General features: G+C 37.5%; 1 protein-coding gene across 4 annotated transcripts in view; it reads right to left on the bottom strand.

Moving 5' to 3' along the window:
- CADPS (calcium dependent secretion activator) overlaps positions 1-18,291 on the bottom strand; it is a 569,958-nt gene extending 551,667 nt beyond the window's left edge. For 2 of the 4 annotated variants that reach the window (XM_049777273.1, XM_049777274.1), the window contains exon 1: positions 17,330-17,891. In XM_049777273.1, coding sequence (XP_049633230.1) covers positions 17,330-17,776 — 447 coding nt within the window. In that variant the 5' untranslated portion in view covers positions 17,777-17,891. Of the gene's footprint in view, positions 1-17,329 lie in introns of all 4 variants that reach the window. The other 2 variants (XM_049777276.1, XM_049777275.1) reach the window with 2 other exon arrangements.
- Between the last annotated feature and the right edge of the window lie 5,543 nt (positions 18,292-23,834).

The raw sequence follows: 23,834 nt of genomic DNA, 5'->3' as shown, positions 1-23,834 counted from the left end.
TCAACAACTTCACTATCTTCCCCCCTGACTTCAGCCTCAATTGAGCCTCCTAGTCCTTAGACATGACTACTGAAAGCAATGGGAGGACAAGATTCTTTTTGCTATGTTAATTACAAAAGGAAGAGTAAATCAATTTAGGACCCAAAGTCACATATGCCCAACTGTATTTCTAGGATAGTGTCATGTTGCAAAATGGTTTTGATTAAATTATATCTACTTAGCTGGGGACAGGGGGAAATATAGCATAAAAACTTGAATTCTGCTTGGAATTTAGGCATAAGAAATTGAAAAGTAACCAATAACATCTCTAAAAGTAGAATATACAGGTTACAAACAGCTACATTTGCCAGGATTGAAGAGTTAGTACAAAGAAAAAGATTCAGCTTGCATGTGAATGGTCCAAATTCTCTTCCTGCACTGTTGGGAATGACTTAGTATAATGAGGCAGGGCTAGCCCTAATCATCACTAAGCATAACTATTAAACCCCAAAACAATAATAATAAAAACGTATTTTTAAAAGATAAGCCTTTACAAGTTATGATTAAGTTTTTATTTGAATCATCTCAACTGGCTAGACATTATTTAGAGCCATTGAGTAATATAGTAAATTAACTCTATCAGTTCAATAATATACTATGTATTGTTTATCTGAGTTGGAGACATAAAACTAATATAAATTTCCAATGGTCTCATCATGATTATCTTATGATTGTTGTACCAAAGACCTGACATTTCTAATAGAAGAGCTAATTTTGTATAAGTAAATTCAAAATAAATTACTTCATCTTCTTAATATTTCTGTTGCTATTAGATTTGCAGAAACTCTTTGTTCAGATTTTCCTTCAAATCCTGGGAGTGAATTATTTTTGTTCTGAAACCAAAGCTCAATGACAAAGATAATATTGAGCAATAAATTATGCTGGAAACAAAAGAGTATGTCAAAGGGTAGTGATTAGAGAAAGCCTTACATAAAAGCATTTGGATGAGCGCACAAAACAGAAAAGCAAGTTCTTCATCACAAGTGAAAAGGGAAATGTTCTAAATCATAAATCTCCCTTAAATATCCTGCACTAAAATATGCATAATTCTGAATTTGGGTTTCTTTCCTAACACCATCATTTATTACCGGGCCATAAGAAAATAAACAATGCGGCATAATACTTAACATAGGGTGAAGTAAGCCTAGATTTTTTTAAGTGAAAAGTGACAGATTGTTTTTCACTCAGAGGCAAAAGGAGGTGAGTGCAGAGACCGCATTATGTCCCTGTGTAGAAGCTCAACATGGTCTTCTGACTCAAATCCTAATTGAATATCGACTAAAAAACAGCTTTGAGCTCTCAGCACAGAGCAATGGAAAGAAAAATATGAAAAGTTCTTTGGGCTAAATGGAAAGTCCAGACTTGTTTCGAACTGCTGCTTGTTGTAGTATGGGGCAGCACAGAACTGTGTTTCTGATTAATTAAAACAAATACAAACCTTAGTATGTTGCCTGTTCACTTGGAGGATTGATATAAAAACGAAATCATAATACACAGCAGTACTGCCACTGCCTGCGGAAAGTAGATAGTAGAAAAGAATCATTCTCTCTTCTCTACTGCCAGGCACACACAAAGATTGGTGAATGATGTTATACCATGGAAAAAGCTCATAGGAAGTTGTTTCTAACAGACCTACTGAAAATACTAGAGTAACTCTTGCCCATTTGCAAATTAAGACATTTTGAATGTATTGGTAATATCTTTTGGAAATTTTCAAGTCCTCAAATATCTTTTAAGAAAAAGTTCCATGACAAGGCAAGGCCAATCATGCTCCACTTGGCAATCACCCAAAGGTCTGCATTTTCTTGGACAGTTCTTATGTCTCAGGCTAGTAGAATGTTCACTAAAGCTATTCAGGTGTCTTGATCATTATGAATGACATTGAGTACCTATCACAATAAAAAAAAAATTGTCTACTAGCATTCATTGTTATTCACTGCCTATTTCCAATCTCCCTTTCCAAACTTTTATCTTATATGTGTTCAAATTTTGGGTGACTTCTGTATCTTCTCTCAAGCTCTCCCTAAAACATCTATTTTCTCACTTCCCTGTGATCCTATCTTCCCAAAGCTACAATGAGTCTTTCTCCAGGAAGCACTGTTATTGTCTGGAAATGAATCTGGTGGTTAGAAGTCTTTAAGATGGTGCAAAGACCTTGGAATCCAGCAATTCTAATTTTATCTCAGAAAGGTGGCCTATCTTCTCAGGAGAACTATACACACAGACAGCAATGACAAATAGAAAATTATATGTCATTTCATCACTGAGGCTTTGGAAGACTGAACTGAAACATATGTCCCCCCTTTTTTTAATTCTAACTCCCTAACTAAATCTTTCCATTTCTGCTAACAAATGATGTTGTTTATAAGATATTGCTACCAAAGAATGTACAAGAAAATAAATGATATGCTTTCTTTTTAGTGTAAGTTACACTGGCTACTAATAAATGTGATGTGACATTTTGACCATTAAAATTAAACTCTGCTTGTGGATAAATGAGGAAGAATAAGCAATTTGAAAATACACTTTTCCATATGTTTTGCAAATCTACATGTTTTATTTAATAGAATCTTAACATGTCTAGGGAGACAGATCCAAGCTTTTGGTCTAGAAAAGCTAAGGGACTCAAACTTTTCAGTTCTCAAACTTGCATCTCAACTCTCTATTTCAACTCTATCCTCCTGTGACCTTAATATTAATTTGGAATTATGATTGGATAATTGTGTCCCCTGTGGGCAAAGATAAGCTGCATCTGTATCTATTAAGTTATCTAGAACAAAAATGAATCATATGTATATTTTCTGAAATTAAATCAGGCCTGGCTCTATAATCTTTGTCCAAGAGAGAAATTATGTTCTTCATTATGTTTTGCAAGAATGTTTCTGTACCTGCACAGGAAGATAAAAGAACATGGTCACTGAATTTAAATATAATCTAAAAGGCAGGTACTTTGCTGGGCATTTATGAAATGTGTAAAAAGACCTCTACACATGCCCCACACATTATTGCAAACATATAAAAATGACTAATAAAAAAGTAAAAACAAGGCTCAACAAATGCAGTAATATGATACTTTTGAAACAGCTTTTGTGACAATTATACATATAAAATCTAATTTTCTAAAACTTTCCAAATTTTTCTCTGCAAAACTTCAACAATTAACTGTGCAAAAAAATGAAAATAAATTGTGATTTATTTTTTTCTGACAATGAAAAGACATTCCCCCTTCCTCTCCTATATTCATTCCAGGCTTTCCAAACTCTGCTTCATAAAATAGCTGGTAGGATGTTCTTCGCACACAGCTGATCTGGGTTTGATCCCTGGTACCCCACAAGGTCCCCTGACCCTATCAGGCATAATCTCTGAATGCAGACCCAAGAGTAAGCTCTGAGCACTGCTGGGTCTGGCTTACCTACAGTCTACAAATTCTTCAATGATTCTCCATTGGATTTACAGATAAATTTCCAGTTGTTGACTCTGTTGAATTGCATCTACAATTAAGAATTGATCTTAACCTTTGATCTTATTTTTCCATATCCAATACTGCAAAATATGCAAATTTATCTGATCAAATGTACTTGAATTATTTGAGTATCTCCTCTTAAATATTTGAAAGCATCTTTTCTACCAAACTCCAGTCTCCCAAATATATATTCCTATCCTTTGATCTTCTCAGCCACTTAAGACTAACTTCAAATACCACTTCTTCATTAAGATAGGCTATTTTATTTATTTGTTAAGCCACAAGGCATTGCCTGTCATTTTGAAGCTTTCGAGAGGTCTATATCATGTCTGATATCTTAAATAAAGTACTTGTCTTGTATGTAAAATTGAAACTGGAAAATTAATCTTTAATTAAATTAATCTTTAATTAAATGACTACTCAACATCTGTAACTTTATTGTTAAATGTAGTCTTCATAAAATACCACTATTATCAGAGACAACTGGCATGGTTGTGTCTTAAAATTTCTCTAGGAATTTCTGTGATTATACCATTTTTCCAAAAAATAATTAATCTTTATTAATAAAGGTTAATTCATTAACTAAGGTTAATTTGCTTATACAAATTATTTTAAAATAAAACCACCCTGAAGAGAACAATAACACACCTCTCCTAAGAGCCAAAGTAATCCCTAGTTAAAAGAAAATCAAGATACCACATTCTACCACTTTAAACTGTACAATAAAATCGTAGTAATTAAAATAATGTGGTACTACTGGGATAAAGACAGACCCTCATATCAATATGATAGAATTAAAAATCCAGAGATAAACCTTCAGGTATATGGTCAGCTAATATTTGATAAAGAAACTAAAGTTAGAAGTGAAGCAAAGAAAGCCTCTTTAACAAATGATGCTGGGAAAACTTGTAAGCCATCATTTGAAAAAGAGTGAACTCAGAACTATTTCTAATACTATGCACAAAAGTCAAACCAAAATAGAGCAACCTGAATGCATAAGTTATATAGAGGAAAATATAGGCAAAATTCTCCATGACAATGAAACTAGAATCATCTTTAAGGATAAAATGACACTGACCAAACAAATAAATGAAAGCAAAGATAAACAAATGTAACTACATTAAAACAAGAAACTTCTGCACATCACAGGATGTGATGACCAGAAAAAAAAGAAACCCCATAGACTGGGAGAAATTATTTGTCCACCATACATATGACAAAGGGTTAATATCCAAGATATAAAAAACACTTTACAAGGATTTTACAAGAAAAAAAAATTCAACTTCTCCAAAAATGGGGAGAAAAGTTGAACAGAAACTCAACAAAGAAATGCAAATGGCTAAAAGGCATGTGAAAAAAAAGCTCTATATAACCAATCATCGTGGAAATGCAAATCAAAACAATGAAATATCTCACACCAGAGAGATTAGCATTCATCAAAAAGAGCAATAACAGCAGTATTGCTGTGAAAATAGGGAAAAGAGACCTTTATTCTCTGTTGGTAGAAATATCAAATAATCCAGCTTTTTTGGATGTCAATATGGACATTCCTCAAAAAAAAAAAATCTTGGAATTGTTCTTTCAGATGACTCAGTCAAAACACAACGCAAAAAAGGTATCTGCACTCCTATGTTCATTTCGTGCTATTCATAATAATCAATATCTGGAAACAATCCAAGGACCAAACAAACAGCAGATGATTGGACCAAGAAAATATGGTACATTATCACAATGAAATACTATTTGGCCATAGAAAAGATAAAATTGGGGCCAGAGCTGCGGCGTCTGCCTTGCCGGCACTAGTCTAGGACGGACCATGGTTTGATCCCCTGGCATCCCATATGGCTCCTCCAAGCCAGGAGCAATTTCTGAGCGCACAGCCACGAGTAATCCCTGAGCATCACCAAGTGTGCCCCCCAAAAGAAAGAAAAGAGAAAGTAATGCAATGTGCTGATACATGGATGGATCTGAAAAGATTCACACTGAGTAAATTGAGTCTGATGGAAAGGGATCTTGTATGGTAAGAGTGACCTCATTCATATGCAGAATATACAAAAAAAGAAAAGAGAAATAACTAATGCTCAAACACAATAGAAACAAACAGCAAAAGAACTGGCTCTTGGTTGAAAGCTTGTCACTATTGGTGAGGAGTGTGGGAGAGGGGAAGGCCAGGAAAAGGACCACTATGACAATGACATAGGGAAATATTCTCTCTGAATAAGGACTAGTGCTAAATGTAGTCAGTGGTATACATATTTTACTATCAGTAATATTATTGTAAACCACAGTGCCTAAAATGGAGTGAGACAGGGAGGAAAAAAAAAAACTGTGTCTACCAAAGAAACAGGCTGGGAAGCAGGGGAACTGGGGAATATGGTAGAGGGAAATGGACATTTTTGAAAGTATTGGTTTTAGAACATTATATGCCTAAAACTCAATAATTTTTTCACTTTGTAATTGAAGTGATTAAATCAAACAAAAATTAACTAAAAAATCCAGTCCAATGGTTTGTGGAAGTTTTCAATTAAAATAATAGGTGGTTAAGCATAGGAAGCCTGTTTTAATATTTGTATGAGGTGGGGGGGGATCATAAAAGGAGGATAATTTGTACGTAACCATCTTCTAGCTTTGATTAAGAAATGACTATAAATTCACAGAAACCTTGGTATACTCAGAGATTTCTATCTCTGCATTTAAATTCTTCACTCAGACCTTAAAATTTATGATAGCTCTGACTATCCTGAGAGTGAATATACAATTGGAGTGAGCCCAAAATGCATTAAGGAAGTCCATGTTAGTGTTCTATAATTCTTTTAAGCTAATGGAATCACTCAGATATTACTTTTGCCTGCTTCAAAATGTGAACATACATTCCATGCTCCGCCTACTCAATCGCTCCTGGCTTGGGGGGATCATTACTCAAATAGGTTGTTATTAAAAAGAAATAAGATGGGGCTGGGCGGTGGCGCTGGAGGTAAGGTGCCTGCCTTGCCTGCGCTAGCCTAGGACGTACCGCGGTTCGATCCCCCGGCGTCCCATATGGTCCCCCAAGAAGCCAGGAGCAACTTCTGAGCGCATAGCCAGGAGTAACCCCTGAGCATCACAGGGTGTGACCCAAAAAAAAAAAAAAAAAAAAAAGAAATAAGATGAGGGCTGGAGAGAGAGTGCAATGGGTAGGATGCCTGTCTTGTATAAAGTTGACTGAGATTTGATCCCCATTATCCCATATGGTCCCCCAAACACCATCAAGGGTGGTGAGATCCTTAAGCAGAGCCAGCTGCTGGGTGTGGAGCAAAAAAAAAAAAAAAGAAAGAAAGAAAGAAATGAAAAGAAAAAAGAAATGAGATCATCTCAATAAACATGGTAAATGGGTAGAATTTTATTCTATAATGTGATTTTAAATATTTTAATAATATTGATAATAATATTTTTTAAATTTCTATATAATTATGAACTTAATGATTATTCATTCATGCAGTAACTATTTATTGAGAGCCTACCAGGCTTATGTACTAACTACCAAAAATTAGATAGCTAAACAGAATAAATTCTGTAAAATCAGTGGGGGAAACAGGTTTGAATTGAAGCAATGTATGCTAAATTCTCCAAGGCAGTCAAGACATTGTACAGGTTAACATACAGTTAAAGTCAAACCACCAGGTGATACACCAGTTCTACCTCTCTGTATGATGCTAGAACTAAGATGGTTCCTTAACTGTTTTTTGAAGTTCTTCACTAACCGTAAACCATCAATCTCTGGCTCAAATCTCTGTTCAACTTTGTACAGTGGTGACATATGTCATTGGCACATTGTCCATTGGTCCCTAGTGAAGACATCAGTCATAATTTGTTAGTATACTTTATTTACTATATCTGCAAGGGCAATTTCAAAATAAAGTATTGGGAGTTAGGACTTGTACATATGGATATGGGGGATTCATTATAAGTCATAATAAAGATAAAGAATGGAAAACTGAAAATATCAATATATAGAATGCACTCTCCATATCTTGTTGTATACAATAGGTTATTTGTTCTATGTTTATGTACCTTAATTTCTCCCTAAGACCAATAGATTTTCAGAGACCAAGAAGGCCAACTGTCTTTGTATTATTTGCCAAAAGTATTTAGTGAGTTTCTTCTATGTAGAAAGGGCTCAAAACAATTGTCTGATTATGTATAACAAACAAAAATTAAATATGGAAGAGTCCTCAAGAAATGTTTTGAACACATTATGTTATGACACATTGCCTTATAGGCAACAGTTGCTATACATGTCAGAAAAATCACCAATGTAGATGCTCAAGATATATTTTAAAGCATTTTGCTTCAACAACTCTATGCCTACCATCCACACCAAAAGGCAGTTTTTCTGCATGGGAAACAGAAGGCTTAATTATTTACAAGACTTTTCAATGTTTTTCCTTTGCTTTCTTAAGTGGCAAAGTAGACTCTGTACTACTCTGCATATTTGCCAAATTTTTATTGTCTTATTTAAAGCATTGTTGTACCTGGAGGGTTGCTAACTTAGCTTGCACTTCTGGAACTCATGCATAAAAGCAAGAATTAATTGCAAAGGATCTCAGAAATTCTGACTGCACAAAAATGATCCTGAGAAACAGCACATGACAAGCTGATATATTCCTTTGACTGGCTGATAAGAGAACATCAACACATTATCTGTTTATTCCTGATCTCTGAATTACAGAATAAATACAAGAGCATGGAACACTTGGTGGCTTGATAATTCACTTTATAATTCCCTCAATGTTTTTTTTGTTTTTTTTTTTTTTAATAAAAGTAATGGCTTAGCAAAGAGAATTTCCTCTTTGATTCTTGAAAATCATCAACTAACACTTACTAACCAGTTTTACTTTTGAAGACCTTCCCAGTTATGTACAGAGCCCCAGTGGAACTACTGGGAAATTGCTGGTCAATGGGTCAGTGCCCAAACCCAGGAATGTTGAAGCTCACCAGAGTCATATCCAGTAGTGCTGGAATGGGTATCCAGCATAGTATCCAGGGATACCATATAGTGTGGGGAACTAAGTTCAAGATCTATTGTATGCCAAGCATGTATTCTGGCCAAATGAGGTAGAGTTTCTATCCCAGTTTTACTTTATTAGAGATGTTCCACAATATATTTTTATCATCACATGATACACAATACTAATATATTTATTTTCTTCCTTCACAGAGCATGGACTTTAGACAGCTGAAAACAAGAGAAAATTAGTGTCAATTAATGTCAAAATTCCACAGGGAACAAAAATAGAAATAAGATGTATATTTATATGTGCATATATAGATCGTATGCAGTTTGTTACATAACGCTAACAAGATTTAGACTTATATTCTTAATGAATAGTTTCTACTCTAGTGTTTTTCACAATATATATTTTTTCTTTAAAGCTCAACAAACTAAAACTTACTGAAGAATATTATACAAAATACAGAAATTTAGTTTCCATCTTGACTTTTCCTGACAATGTTTTATTACCTAAACATGAACTATTAGTTATGCAAGATTTAGGATTCAGGCATAGCAAGACATTTATAGTTGTTTTGATCTTTTTAAAGTGATCTTTTTAAGGGACTTGAACAATATTATTCAGCTAATAGGCATTTGTCTTGCATGTAGCCAACAGAGATTTGATTTCAGCACCACAAGTGGTCCCTTAAGCACCACCTACATCCCAACCAAGTGTGGTTCAAACCCCTTCCCAACCAAAGCAAAGATGATTTTCATGAGCTGTATTTTCTGAGTGATAATATTGGAGGTAAAATATTTGCTTTGTATGTGTCCTGCAAAAATTCAATTTCCATCACCTCTTATAGTTTCTCAAGTATTGCTAGAGGGACAGTGAATATAGAGCCAGGAATAGACCCTTACCACAGCCAGGAGTGGCCTTAGCCCATCTCCACCTTCCCTGTCAAATGACTTTTTTCTCACAGACTGTGGCTCATAAATAGGGGACTTGCCTTCTTTTGTACATGTAAAACTGAAGATTTACTTTCCTGCACTCATAGTTCGTATCTTTAGGGTTCTTACAGTCCAGTGAGAGAGAGAGGAGCATATAATATCAAAGATAACTTAACTATAACAAATAGGAGGTAATGTATAAATAGATTCGCTAGAAATAGGAATATTTAGTCCAATATAAAGTTGCTTTTTGGGGGGTGGGTTTGGGCCACACCCAGAAGTACTCTGGTATTCTAGTGTTCATTAAAAACACCCAGGGGTTACTCCTGGTTCTGTGCTCAGAAATCACTCCTGATAGGCTCGGGGATCATATGGATGCCATATGTCCATCCCAGGTCTGCAGCATGCTTGGCAAATGCCTTACCACTGTGCTATCGCTCCAGCCACCATCTAAAAGTTTCTTGAAGGAGATAGCACCTAAGTTAACTAAAAAACAAACTATGGGGCCGGCGAGGTGGCGCTAGAGGTAAGGTGTCTGCCTTGCAAGCGCTAGCATAGGACGGACCACGGTTCGATCCCCCCGCATCCCATATGGTCCCCCCAAGCCAGGGGTGATTTCTGAGGGCATAGCCAGGAGTAACCCCTAAGTGTCAAATGGGTGTGGCCCAAAAAACAAAAAACAAAAACAAAAAAACAAACTAAATCAAATCAAGGGAAGTAAGGTGAGAAATATATTCTAAAATAAGCAAAAAAAGTGAAACAAAGGTAATATGGCATGAAATATCCTGGGGTTATAAAGCTACTATCAGATCATCAATGTCTGTGCAGCAATGACAAGAAGAGAATGATGCTGGCAAGAATAAGTTACCTGATATTCTACCAGATACAAACAGGATCTCTCTAAAAACAAAGGCCGTTTAGTTAAAAGTGTTTAACATGCCATTATTTAAGAGATACCTTACTAATCTTATTTCTGTTGCCTTTTGTATTCAGAAAATTCACTCACAGGGAGATAACTCAAGCAGTGGAGCACAGGCATTTATGAGACCTTGGGTTTGATCCCTGGCATAACACAATCCTTTGATATTAATAAGTGTGGCACTGATTTTCCCCAAACACCCACTGGGGCAGTGCTGGCTACCCTTGATGTATCATGATCTGGAATGAGCGTTACAGATAGTAATCCTTTGCCTCTGTAGTACCTCTAAAAGTTTTTTTATATCTTAATCCCAGAGACAAAGATTATAGTAGTGCTTGCCTGGCATGCAGCTGAGCTGGGTTCCAGCACCAGCATCGCATAAGGTCCTAATCCTAGTCAGGAAAATGTCCCTGTACCTGAGCACAGAATCAGAAATAAGCCTCAAGCACTTTTAGCTGTGGCCGCCAAACCAAAAATAAATAAAACATCAAACATCACTTTGCTCATCTGCCAATTAAAATAGAAGCAAAAACAAAACATATATGCTTTAAATTATACTAATACATTTATTATTTTTTAAAATAGCATTACAAAACATCATAACTATAATATTAATACATAAATGACTTAAAGTAGGTTAGCAACTGACTTCTACTGTTGATTTCAACACAAATATCGATTTTTATGTGAAATATAAAACTAATATTGCAGGGCCGAAGTGACAGCATGGAGGTGAGGCATTTGCCTTGCATGCAGAAGGACGGTTCAAATCCCAGTATCCCACATGGTCCCCAGAGCCTGCCGGGGGTGATTTCTGAGTGTAGAGCCAGGAGTAGCCCCTGAGCACTGCCAGGTGTGACCCCCCCAAAAAATAATATTGCATCTTAAAATTTGAAAATTAAAAAAACTTTAAAGTACTGTACAATTGGGAGGTGATACCTGCCTTGCAAAGCAGTTGATTCCAGTTCAATATCTTGCAACACACAGGTTCCCTGAGCACTGCCAGGGTGACTTTCTTTTTTAAAAGAAGATCTGCTGCATTAAAAGACCTTCTTTTTTTTTAAAAAAAAAAAAAAGAAAAGGTGAAAGAAAAAAAAATACTGGGTAGATAAAATCAAGATACATTTTTCATCCCACTGTCATAACTATGTCATAAACATTGACAGTGGGCTAAAAAAATGTATTTTGTAGCTTTATAAGATCTCACCTCTTCACTTGAAAGTTTTGATAGCTAGACGTGAAATTAGAATTTCACTTGTCTCAGATTATTGGAAAACATTGACTTATTTCAGAAAATACAAAAGTACCAAATACAAATTTGAATGAAACTGAAGACTTTACAATGAGTAAACTCGCTTGCCCAGAAAGCTATCATCTATTACACAAAGGGGATAAGGTAGTAATTATCTGAAATTATCCCATCTTTTTCTTCATATGACAAAGAAATTACCCGGGAGAGAGGATATATCTTATTTACATTCCGTATCTTATAAATAGAAATGTATCTCAGAAAAATAATTGGGTTTGCCATTGAAAGTAGGAGACTGGACTGGTTACAAGGATTAACTAGCCAATTATTTTAGAAATTACTTCTAAACTAAATCATATTGATACTGATTTATGCTATACAGACACATTTAAGTAGAGAGTCTATGACTCATCTTAACTTTTTTCAAAGAATCATTTGACTTTTATCACTTTATACTTAATTTGCAGTCCAGTTTTAGGGAATGATAAGGCTATTCCAAGTGTGTAATGAGATAGGAAACACTCATTGCCTCTTTGGTATTGCAGATTTTCTTAACATCTTTCTTTGCAACAGAGCATAACAGTTCTAATCCACTGCACCAAGGAGATTGTCTGGGGCAGGAAGGATACAGACATGAATGCCAAAAAATCATATCTAAATAATTCAGTTCTTTCACTTATGGAAAGAAACACATAATTCTTTTCAATAGAAATCATAATTTAACAGTCAATTTTTAACTCCCTTAAAGGGGGTTGAGAACATTTGTGTTTTATTCCATGTAAATTATAGGTTGCATTGACAAAGCAACACAACTTTTTGAATAGTGGAGCTAACTTAAATGTCTCCGAGCAAATCTTAATGGGTGAATCACAAATATTGATCAGATATAAACAGTGAACAAGTTCTATGTTTTTATTTTTATAAACGATTTAAATTTTTGAATCATTAACAAATAACATTAAAAAAAAGATAAGGAACAGAGAAGTCTTTATCTCTAACAGTGACTCAATTTAGCCATAACTTAAAGGCAAGATATAAACTGGATCACATGAAGTTAAGTAACTGGAACTTAGCAATTGTTGTTTTGGGGGACTTTACAAAAGTCCTCTAATACAATAGGAGTTGCTACAGAATATGTTCTTAGGATTTCCCTTTCCATTAACACTCACTCACACACAAAAATATATATGTACACAAACCAACAGACATACATAATATATGTTTTGGACATTTGTTTAGACCATGCAATATAAATAATTTCTAGGCTATTTGAAAATCTGGCCAGATTACTCTAAATATTATACAGAATTGTTTACAGTGACTGCTTTTACATTCCCTCTTGTAATATCCATAAGTAGCTAAGTTCACATGAGGTAGCTGCCCATCATTATTACTACATGGTTCAGAAACATATGGTGTAGTTCTCTCATGCCAAATTCTAGGATGCACTCACAAAAGAGAAGTAAAATGTGCAGAATTGTCTTTCAAATTATCATTTACAAACTTCAATGCCATCTACAGTAATAATCTAATGCTGGAGTTTTGTTCAGATTGCATATTAACATTACCAGCATGTTATATTTAGAATCATAGCAACTCCAAAATTATCCCTACAAATGAAGCGCTCTCAAATAGTTTGTTTTAAAATCCCATTGTTTAACCTGGAAGATGGCTATAATGTCCATGTATTATTTTATACCAAGCTAAGATTGATATGGAACTAATTATCTGTCTGAATTATCTACCAATGATACCTTCTCTCTGTATAGTATCCAATTGCCCTCTAACTGAGAAGACCATTCTCCCCAAGTTCAAACTTAATAGAAAGACTGATGCAGAAAGACTGGCCCATCTCTATCATTTACAAAATATTTGCATGTGATATTTACAAAATAAATATCAAAATGTCCATGTTGCCTATGTTGATTATTTGGTAGGAAACCAGAAAAAGAGTAGCAGGACTCCTCTGAACCCAAATAAAACTAAGCTTAGATAAAGAAATGCTATAAAGGGACTGAAGTAATAATACAGCAGTAGGATGCTTACATTGCCACAATTGACCTGAGTTTTATCCTCAGCACCTCAAAGCATAACCTGAGCACTGCTAGCAGTGATCCCTGAGTGCAGTTAAGAGTAAGTCCTGAGCACTGTTAAATGTGCCCCCCCAAATGCAAAAAAAAATTTGTATGTGATATGTTGTCAGGAGACAAGTTTCCATTTACATTCTATAATACTTCTAAAAGCCAGAGCAATAGTATAGAATAAAGGTGTTTGTCCTGTATGGGACCAACCCTTGTTCAATACCCAGTATCACGCAGGGACCACCAAGCCCTACCAAGGAGTGATCCCTGAGTGCAGTCAGGAGTAAGCCCTAAATACTACTGGATGTGGCCCACTAGGAAAAAAAGAGTATTTCCTTCCAGTGTTTCATTTTAAAAGATACTGTCTAGGATCACAGTACTTTATCTTCAATTCTCACTCTTTTTTTTTTACATAAAGCTTTAGGCAACTTAAAAAATATAAAACTCTTTTCAGAGTTTGTTTTATCTCTCCCAAATGCAGAAATACCTACACTGTTAGGGTTATTAAGATCATTTAAATGATCATAGAACAAGAAATTCAGGAAGGGAGCAAGAGAGATGGTAAGGAAGGCACTTTCCTTGCACGCAGCCTACCTGGGTTCAACCCCCAACCACCTATGAACCCCTGAACACCACCAAGAATGATTTTTGAGTGCAGAAACAGGAGTAAACCTCATTCCTTTTCTAGGCAAAAAAAATAAAGAAGAAGAAAAGAAAAAGAAATTTGGGATAAAAACTAAGAAATATTTTTATAATCTATAAATGCTTAATATGGACCTTTTTATTTTAACACTTACTGTACAATATTAATCCTGGGGCAAAATGGGTCTGTGGAAAAGTGGGTATAAGGTATATGAAAATTTTGGCTTTTTTTTCCCTCAAATTTCCAGCAAAGCTAAAGAACTTTTTAAAAATCAAGTCTGTTTAAAACAATAAGCTAAGAGAAGCAGGTACTTAAAAATGAAGCCAGTATTGTGATAAAGCCTTGTGGTATTATAAAGTCTGTTATCAACCACCATCAGGTTTATCAAGATGTAACTTACATATTATATATAATTACACATATACATATTATATTACATTATAATATATAGCAGTGTGATATAGCAGAGTGTATAGCAGAGTAATTTCACAAAATTCTTTTTTTTTCTCAATTCAAAAATCACTCTTCACAGGACTCTTTCTCCCTCCGTCTGACCTTTGCCTACATCATTTTTCCTGCAGCTTTTTCCAATTCATCATTTCTATATACTACAATATCAGACTTAGCTTATATTTAGATTTTTATTTATTGAAAATAAAATTAGAAGTGCATAGATCTCATTTGGAGAATTAAAATGTATTACAATACGTATGGAAACTTTTTAGTTACTTTGATGGTTGCTTTTTTTGATTTTGTATTTTTAATCAAAAGTCTTTCTACTTGGAGAAAAAATTAAAAAATAAACTTTTCCAGGAAGTGGTTAAAACTTAAAATATACCATCACAGTAGAAAAATCTTGTGGATTTTTGTAATATATTTTCTGTTTTTTTAATAGAGCCACCAATTTTTTGGTAACTTTGTAGGATATGTTTTTAGTACTAGATTTCTGCCATAGCTTCTTTGAACAATGCTAGTATTATGAATTTACCCTAAAATTTTTCCGATTTTTAAAGCTATGTGTAAAAAAGAGGACCCACATGACCCCCAAAATCAGAGCATGGAATGGGTTAAGATAACATAAACAATCACGTAAAAATAAATTCATCTTATTTTTCTGATTTTTCTCAGATGACTGAAGTCTGTTCAGAAAAACTGGATCTGGTGAAAGTGGATGTCTTCCCTCATTCTCTAGTGCTAAATTTAAAGATGTATTTAAAAGTGCAGCTTTCGACAAATGAAGTTTTGGGTTTTTTTCCTTTCATTAAATCATAACAATTTTCACTGCAAAAGAATTAGATTATTTTGAGTTGATGCTGTTATTAAATGGGGCAGATTTTGGAGATGGAATCCAAATCCTCTTTTGGATTAGACAGTAGACACAAATCAACATAATTGCAAGCTCAACTTGAAAGATCAATTCTCCTGACCCAACCTTAAGAGAAAACTCAAAGGACTTTCTTTTACTGTTCTAAAGATACCTTTGTTGTACTGTAATTCAAAATTCAGACTGAACAAGAAAAAGAGGCTGAAAGTAGAGTGTCCAACCCACCTACTCTTCAAAAAAGGAAACAATTTAGGTATTTTCTTTTATTAATAAAACTGCACCCCGACCCTGTGACATCTGAGAGAGATTACTGGTATTGGGTGGTGTGTGGGTAAAACAAACAAAGAAATCTGTGCTAAGTAGATAAGAGTGTATAAATATAGGAAAACCTGACACTGCGCTACGGCAACGTATAATTCTGTTTTAAATAGCACAAAGACTGGAAAAATAGAAATCCACTATTTTAAGAATTGGGTCTTACAGTTGGAAGCTCGCAGGGCCCCCTCTTCACCTGCTTTTCTGATTCTCTGTGTAGAGGAGAGTAGGACTGACTTTCCTCACTCACTCACTCACTCACTCACTCACTCACTCACTCACTCACTCACTCACTCACTCACTCCACTCACTCCAGCTAGCTATTTGACCCCTTGCCTTTCCATGCTGGCTACTGTCCCTCCCTCTGCAGTGACCACTCTGCCCTTCATTGTGACAGGGAAATGCCTCCTGAAAACAGGCGTTTTCATGCCTCCCTTGCATCAAAGGCAACTGAGGACAGTCAGAGCCCTGTCCCAGTCTTAGGCACAAAAAGCTTTATTTATTTGTGCGTTTGCTTGGGAGTGCTTACTGCCAGGCTTTCTGCAGCTGCTACTCTAAGACAAGGGCAGCAAAGCTCAGAGGACCTCAGAGGGCCAGAAGGTGGCGGCGAAGTCACCTTGGGAAGCGAAGAGGGTCAAAGGGAAAGAGAAAGAGAGGAAGGAGATGACCCTGGCGAGAGACACCCCCCCCCTCCCCAATAGATATGGCCTTTTGGGGCGAGTCAGTACAGGACACAAGAGGAGGCAATTCCAGTATAGAGGGCAATCGGTGACCCAAGGCCCAAGGGCGACCCTGGGAGGTGATCAGCTGACCCGGGCTGAAGAAGAGTGCCCTTCACAGTGTCACAGATAGCTCTGCCTTCTGACTCGGCCCCTGGAAAAAGTGCTGGGTCCGAGAAAGGCGAGTGCGGCTGGGAGGCGCACTTGCAGCCGCCGCGCATCCGCGCCCCCACCTGCCGGGTGCCCCCGCCTGCCAGGCGCACGCCCAGGAGGGCGGGCCCGGAGCTGAGCGCAGCCGCTTGGGGAGTCCCGAGAACCCCTGCAAAACAGCCAGGCCTTTCGGGGTGCCCCGGGCTGCAGCCTCCGAGGTCACAAAGTGGAACCGGCGCGCTACGCTCCTTGGCACCGGAATGAAAGGCCCTAGCGCGCGGTGCTGCGTTGCGCTGCGCTCCTAGCCCCAGGCTGGCTCCAGGCCCCCCGGGCTGTGCCCCAGGGGCCTCGAGGGAGCCCCAAGACCCTTTCCCAGGGGCGCTGTCTGCTTCTCCTCGCCAGCTGCGCCGCCAGCTCTCCCATTGTTCGCCCCGCCCGCCTGACGACGTCCGGGGCGCTGCGCCCGGGCTGGGCCTCTCCAAGCGCGCGCACTCTCTCACTCACCTTCTGCTGCCGGCGAGCCATGTCGGTGGGCTGTTTGGCATTGAAGGGGTAGGCGATGCAGCGCATCACGAACACATAGAGCTGCAGCTTCTTCTTCCTCTCCTCTTCCTCCTTCTGCAGCCGCTCCAACTCCTCCTTCTCCTTCTCGCTCACCACGGACGGGCTGGGGCTGGAAGGCCGGCCACCTCCGGCACGGCTGCTGGGTTGCAGTCCCCCGGCCCCACCGCCGCTGCCGCTGCTCCCGCCGCTGCCCCCGGCGCCGCCACCAGCGCCCAGCCCGGCCCCGGCCCCTCCGCCGCCCCCCAGCCCGGCGCCGCCGCCCGAACCCTCGCTGGTTCGGCTGGGAGACAGGCGCGCCCCGGACCCGGCCGAGCCCAGCACCTCCTTGCCGCTCTCCTCCTCCTGGATCTCATCCGATTCCTCTTCGCTGGACGAAGGGTCCAGCATGGTGGCGCCGGGATAGGGGGGTTCCTAGGAGCCCCCGATTTGGGGCACAAAAGGTTGGGGGGTACGCTGGAGGCAGCTAGGGGGTCTCTCTCTCTCCGGGATGGGCGCTTCGGGCTGGATAGCAAGCTGGGAGCGAGCTTGGCTGTTGTGGCCGCTGCTGCTGCTGCTGCTGCTTCTGCTGGTGCTGGTGCAGTTGCAGCTGAGCAACTGATGGGGAGCAGGATGCAGACCCCAGGAACCACCAGGATGGGGAGAGAAAGGGGTGCGTCCGAGACCCCCTCCCCAGATGGCCCAGGGATGGAGAAATCAATGGCAAGCTCCGAGCCCTCCGCCGGAGACCATCTGCAGCCGCTGAAGGAGGCGCCTCCAGAAAAGATGCCGAGTGTGGCAAGCTGTCGGTGCAGCCCAGAGCTGGAGAAGAGGCATCTTGACGATTGGAGAGGGAGCGGCGCTTACGTGTTTATTGGCTTAACTCTCCCGTGTCCGCGGCGCAAAGGGTGGCTGGAAGAGTGGGGGAGAGTGCGCGTCGTCCCCAAAGTCTCAGAATTTCAGGACGGATCCCAGATCCCCTTCAAACCCCACTCTTTAAAGTCTTCCCTTTGGTAGGGATAAATCCCCTCTTGCTGATCTTGATGTTGATTCCCCCAACTTTCTTCGCCTCCACCCCTCTCCTCCAGCTAGGGAGGGGAAAAGTTGGGGGAGGAGGAAAGGATGGAGACCCAACCCGGTGATGACTTCTCAGTGATAGGGAGCTGCCTCTTTGGGAGATCTTCAATCCTGAATGCTCCCTCAAAGGATGTCAGGAAGATTCCAGAGTGACTGCTGTTTGCAAGGTTTTGCAAACCCTGGTAGGGACCCATGCAGCGTGGCTGGCTGGGCAGCTTATTCGCCCTGATGCCAGCAGTTGACTTTGCATCCCAGTGAAAAGCAACGTGAATCAAATTTTGAGCCCGATTGGAGTGTCAACCAATTAGCTCAACTATTGAGGCAAAATCCTCCGCCCATATCTGCTATGCCCAAGCTACAAGAAGCAATCTTTTAATACCTAGACTAGGACTGTATTCAACTGAGGAGAACCTACCAGAGAAACAGGATTGTTTTCTGGGGACTTTATTCATTCTGGCGCACTGTCGTCTGGGTGGAGTGAGGATCCTGAGACCAGACAAAGTCACCCCCAAGAATTCAGCGGCGTCAACATTTAAAGCATGGATTGTCGCACTGTCTTCATCTCTGCTTTTCGGTTATCTATTCAATTCAATGCAGCAGATGGTGCCTTCCCTTCCCTTAGCTCCTTTCTTTGAGGCCAATAAACCTGGCGGTCTGGGGAGCTGGCCAGCGTGCTGAATCCAATCAGAGATTCGCAGATGGATTGAAAACAAACCAGCCCCTGCCATCCGGGGATCTGAGGCTCCCTGAAGACCTCTTTACCTCCGAAAACCTCATATCCTATGTTTATTTTTTAATGTATTTTACTGTGAATGCATTGAAATTTGATACTCGTAGAAGTTCCTGTAGGAGTTTAGTGTGTATTTAAAGTTTTTATCACAGCTGACTTTTAGGTATCTTCAAATTTGCCCCGAGTTCTACTCTGATATGTGAATGAATGAATATTTCTAGTTACTATAGTTGAGAGAGAGAAAAAATAAACTCAAGTCAACATCTGACATTATACTACCTCAAAAGAGTCTTTCTTGGAATTTTTTTTTTTTAACTAACAGGATGAATCACCATTGATCTCAACGTAAGGACACAATCTTAGTGGTTATCACATATTTTGTAATCTAACAGAATCTAGAAAGGTTAAAATGGTTCCAAAATGACCATTTTTTAACTCTTCAAAAGAAGTAAAAGTTATTCCAAATACATTATACTGATTTCCCTGGAACTGAAAATATAGGCAGCCTATCAATCAGTCAACATCCTTTATTCAGAGCCTTTTCATAGAGTAAATATTGATCCTGGTGCTTGGGGTAGGTGGAATTTTTAAAAGAGATAAGTATGTGAAAGCAGCAAACAACACTAATTTGAACGCAGCATATTAACAAATACAAGTTTGTGAAAACTTCCATGAATGAAACAATAAAACAATGAAAGCCGTGTGTTTCTCAGAGAAAGGGCTCAAGTTTAAAGGTGAAAACCTTGCGAATTAAGGGAGAAGGAGCCTATTTCACAAGTATAAAAAAGGTTATTTGCAAGACCGTAGTGAAAGGGCAAAGGATTCAAGTGAGCTATAGAGTGTGTGTGTGTGTTTGTGTGTGTGTGTGTGTGTGTGTGTGTGTGTGTGTGTGTGTGAAGATGAAAGCATAGGTAAGTGAGGAGATAGGGGGAGTTGAAGTAATTCATTTTGCCAAATGGAGGGACCCAATTCAAGACACAAAAAAATGAATTGATTAAGGGAGCATATGATGATTAAGGGAGCATGCCATGGAATTGCTCTTGAAGAGAAGACAAAGACCATTGACTAATTAAACATTTCTTCTTTGAATAAATATATGCATTTAAGTATTATCATATTAAACATTGGTAGTAAAGTGGCCATGAACTATGTCTTTAGAAACATTGAGTTTCTCATTGGCTTTGTGTAATAAAATTTTGTTGAATTTTATACCTTTTTATGAACTTTTTAAGTTATAATATTTAAATTGTACACATTAAGAAAAACTCATCTACCTTTTGCTACTTAATATCCATGAATTAGGTATTAAAGTTAGCATTGTTTAAAAAAATTTAATATTCATCTTAAATACTTTTATTTAATTTAATTTAACATCTTTTAAAAGTTTTCCAAGAAACACAGATTTTACTAAAATCTTTACTTTAAATGGTAATAATTGCTGTATTGAATTGTATATCTTCCATATATATATGTGTGTGTGTGTGTGAATTTAATTAAATACCCTTGGAGGTATTATAGCTCATTACTGGCTGATGATATGCCAGACAGAAATTTCTAAACATTTGAATCAGGAATTGGAAATTTTAGTGCACATTTAGCAAATAATGACGAAACTAGTCATATCATGTCTGATCTAAAGAATAATGTACATTTATTAATGTCTTTGGTTCATTTTTCTGGAAAAAAAAACACAAGTATCCCATAAATTTATATATAAATGTATATACATACATATATACATATATACAAGCACTGATATCCTCAAACTCACTATTTTAGGTGCTTTCATGTTGGCCTTCTGTAATCTCCAGCTCTGCTTGATAAAAAAAATTAAATAACCTCAAAATAATGAAATAAATTTTCATCAGCCATCTAAAAACTATATTATAAAAGAAGAAATTATAATAATAAAATCTTTAATCCCACCCACAGGTAGAAAAGTTTAGAAATAATGGAAGTGACTGAGATACTTAACCAGAGTTTTCTAATTTAGACTTAAAATGCTTTCTACCTACTGAAGCATTTACTGTGGTTGTGCAAAAGGTTGCAAATATGATGGAACATCTCACTGGTAATTGACAGAAACTTAAAAACATGTAGCTTCTTTATGTCACTCACACCCTGTTTCAATTAAATAAACTGAGTTTAGTGCTCTTTTTAATGTCTCTACATGTTTGTTACAGGAAAAAAGAGATTGGCCACTTAATACATTTCAATCTCTTTTAAACAGACTTTATATTATCTGCCTGTAGTTATCTCACTCAAATAAATATTTCTTTTATTTAAAAATCAAAGATCTTGGGCCTGAGCGGTGGTGCACCAAGTAGGGTGTTTGCCTTGCACATGGTTGACCTAGGACAGACATTGGTCTATCCCTTGGCATCCTATTTAGTCCCCCAAGTCAGGAGCGATTTCTAAGCGCATAACCAGAAGTAACTCCTGAGTGTCACTGATGTGGCCCAAAACTCCAAAATAAATAAATAAATGAATCAAAGAACTAGTACAGGAGGTATGGTACTTACTGTACATACAACCACTATAGTAGGGACCAGACAGATAGCATGAAGGTAAGGTGTTTGCCTTGCATGCAGAAGGACGGTGGTTCGAATCCAGGCATCCCATATGGTCCCCCGTGCCTGCCAGGAGCGATTTCTGAACAGAGAGCCAGGAGTAACCCCTGGGCACAGCCGGGTGTGACCCAAAAACAAACAAACTAAAAAACAACCACTATAGTAGTGACCCTCTTCACTCCCCAGCACAACACTCCTAAGCGCAGAATCAGGAATGTTCTCTCAGTACTATAGGTGTGGCCCAGCCTTTCTCCCCAAATATCTTTACAGAATAACTTACAGGCACAAAATAAATACATTTGGATCTTATAGTATGTCTATACTGCATTAATTACTTGGATGTTTTTAATTTAAGCAATTTAAATCTCTGTAAAATAGTAGCAGAGTTTTCCTGAGAAGATTAATTAATGACACAGACACAGCTTTCTCATGTGTGACAAGAAAATTAAACTAGCTGTTATATTTTAGTTCTGTCTATCATATTTTAAAATTATATATTTCTTAAAAACTGGTGAAGTTATCTTGTAATAATTAAGATCAGAAAAATCAACACAAATGATTAGTAAATATTAGAACACTCAAATACCTTGAAGTATATGATCAAGTAACATATTTTCTTACCTGCTTAAACTATTCCTGTCCTGTTTATCCTTTTCATGAACTGAGAAAATGGCTCATCATTATTTGTCATTATTTAATTATGGTATTTCTGATTAAAATATAGTGCATTAGGATGAAATTAAGGGATTGTCGTACAACTAAAAGTAATAAAATCAAGCCATGCAAAAGCATTTTCTTGAGCTCCAGGCAATAATATATATATATATTTATATATAAAATATAAAATAAAATATATAATTATATATTTAATATAAATTAAATATTTAATTTGTATTTTGAAAAATAGCTATTCACAAGGGTAATCACATATCTTGTATGTAAACTTCTTTTAGTACACTTAAACATTTTCTGTGGTTTATGTACTTTTTGCAGCTGTTTTATATAGACAAAGTAGAAAGTTGGGTCTTTTGTGTTGATTATGGGGAAGGATGACTTGCATGCGAGTTAAAGGCAAAAAATATTTTAATAGATATTTCCTCATTATAAGTGTTAGGTAAAAATAGGTTTAACTATTCTCTCTCTCCAGTTTGCCTTATTTTGATAGTTGTTACTACCACTATATTTTCACCTTCTCAAACGAGTTCTAAGTTCATTGCCTAGGGTCATGTGTACGTGTTAAAATGACAGTGACTTTAAACTGAAATACTTGTACAGATTGTAAAAGGTAATGACTGAAGTCAGTACAATTTCATATTCTAAGTTTAAAATATCTTCAATTTGGCTACCCTAAACTATATAGGCCTTAGTCTTTTGGAAGAAGACAAAAAATGATTAAGCAAAAAAGAATGAGAGATATTTGATGAATGAAGTAAAATATATATTGTTAGTTCCTGGTCCAGAGATAGATGCTATCTACCCTCAAGCATTAACAAACCTACAAATAAATGTTGGCTAACATGTCCTAACTCAGTCCTAGTTATCTTAATGCCTGCTTGTTATAAGCAAAAGAGAAGTTCGCAGAAACAGGATTGTACTCTGCACAGATCCTTCCTTGTTGGGATCACACTGACTCTTTTTTTTTTTTTTAGCAGGGTTCACTGTTCCAGTTCATTGTTTTAAGAATGGTATCATTTATTACTTGTCTCTTTCAGAAAGATCTTTTTGCACAGCCTGATCCCAAAGAATATTAAGGGAAATTTTGGTGTTTGATTACTTTTTGTTTTGGCTTTGGTTTTGGTTTTTGGGCCACATCCAGGGTCATTCAGCAGTTACACCTGGCTCTGCTCTCAGAAATTACTCTTGGGGCCATCAAGAATACCAGGATCAAACCCAGGTTGGTTGCATGCAAAGAAAACACCCTACTAGATATGCTCTAGGTTTGGCCCCTGGTATGTGATTATATTTTACTTTTGAATTATATCTAATGATTTACCATAATGAACTTCTTCAAAACTTTAGGTTACATTATTTTATGGTTTGGTATATCTTAATAAATTACTGATGAGTGTTTATATTCTTTCACATGCTAATC

This window comes from Suncus etruscus, chromosome 7 (genome assembly GCF_024139225.1).
Source record: "Suncus etruscus isolate mSunEtr1 chromosome 7, mSunEtr1.pri.cur, whole genome shotgun sequence".
NCBI classification, from domain to species: Eukaryota; Metazoa; Chordata; class Mammalia; order Eulipotyphla; family Soricidae; genus Suncus; species Suncus etruscus.
Note: the sequence above shows the minus strand (reverse complement) of the source record. Positions and strands in the feature narration are given on the sequence as shown.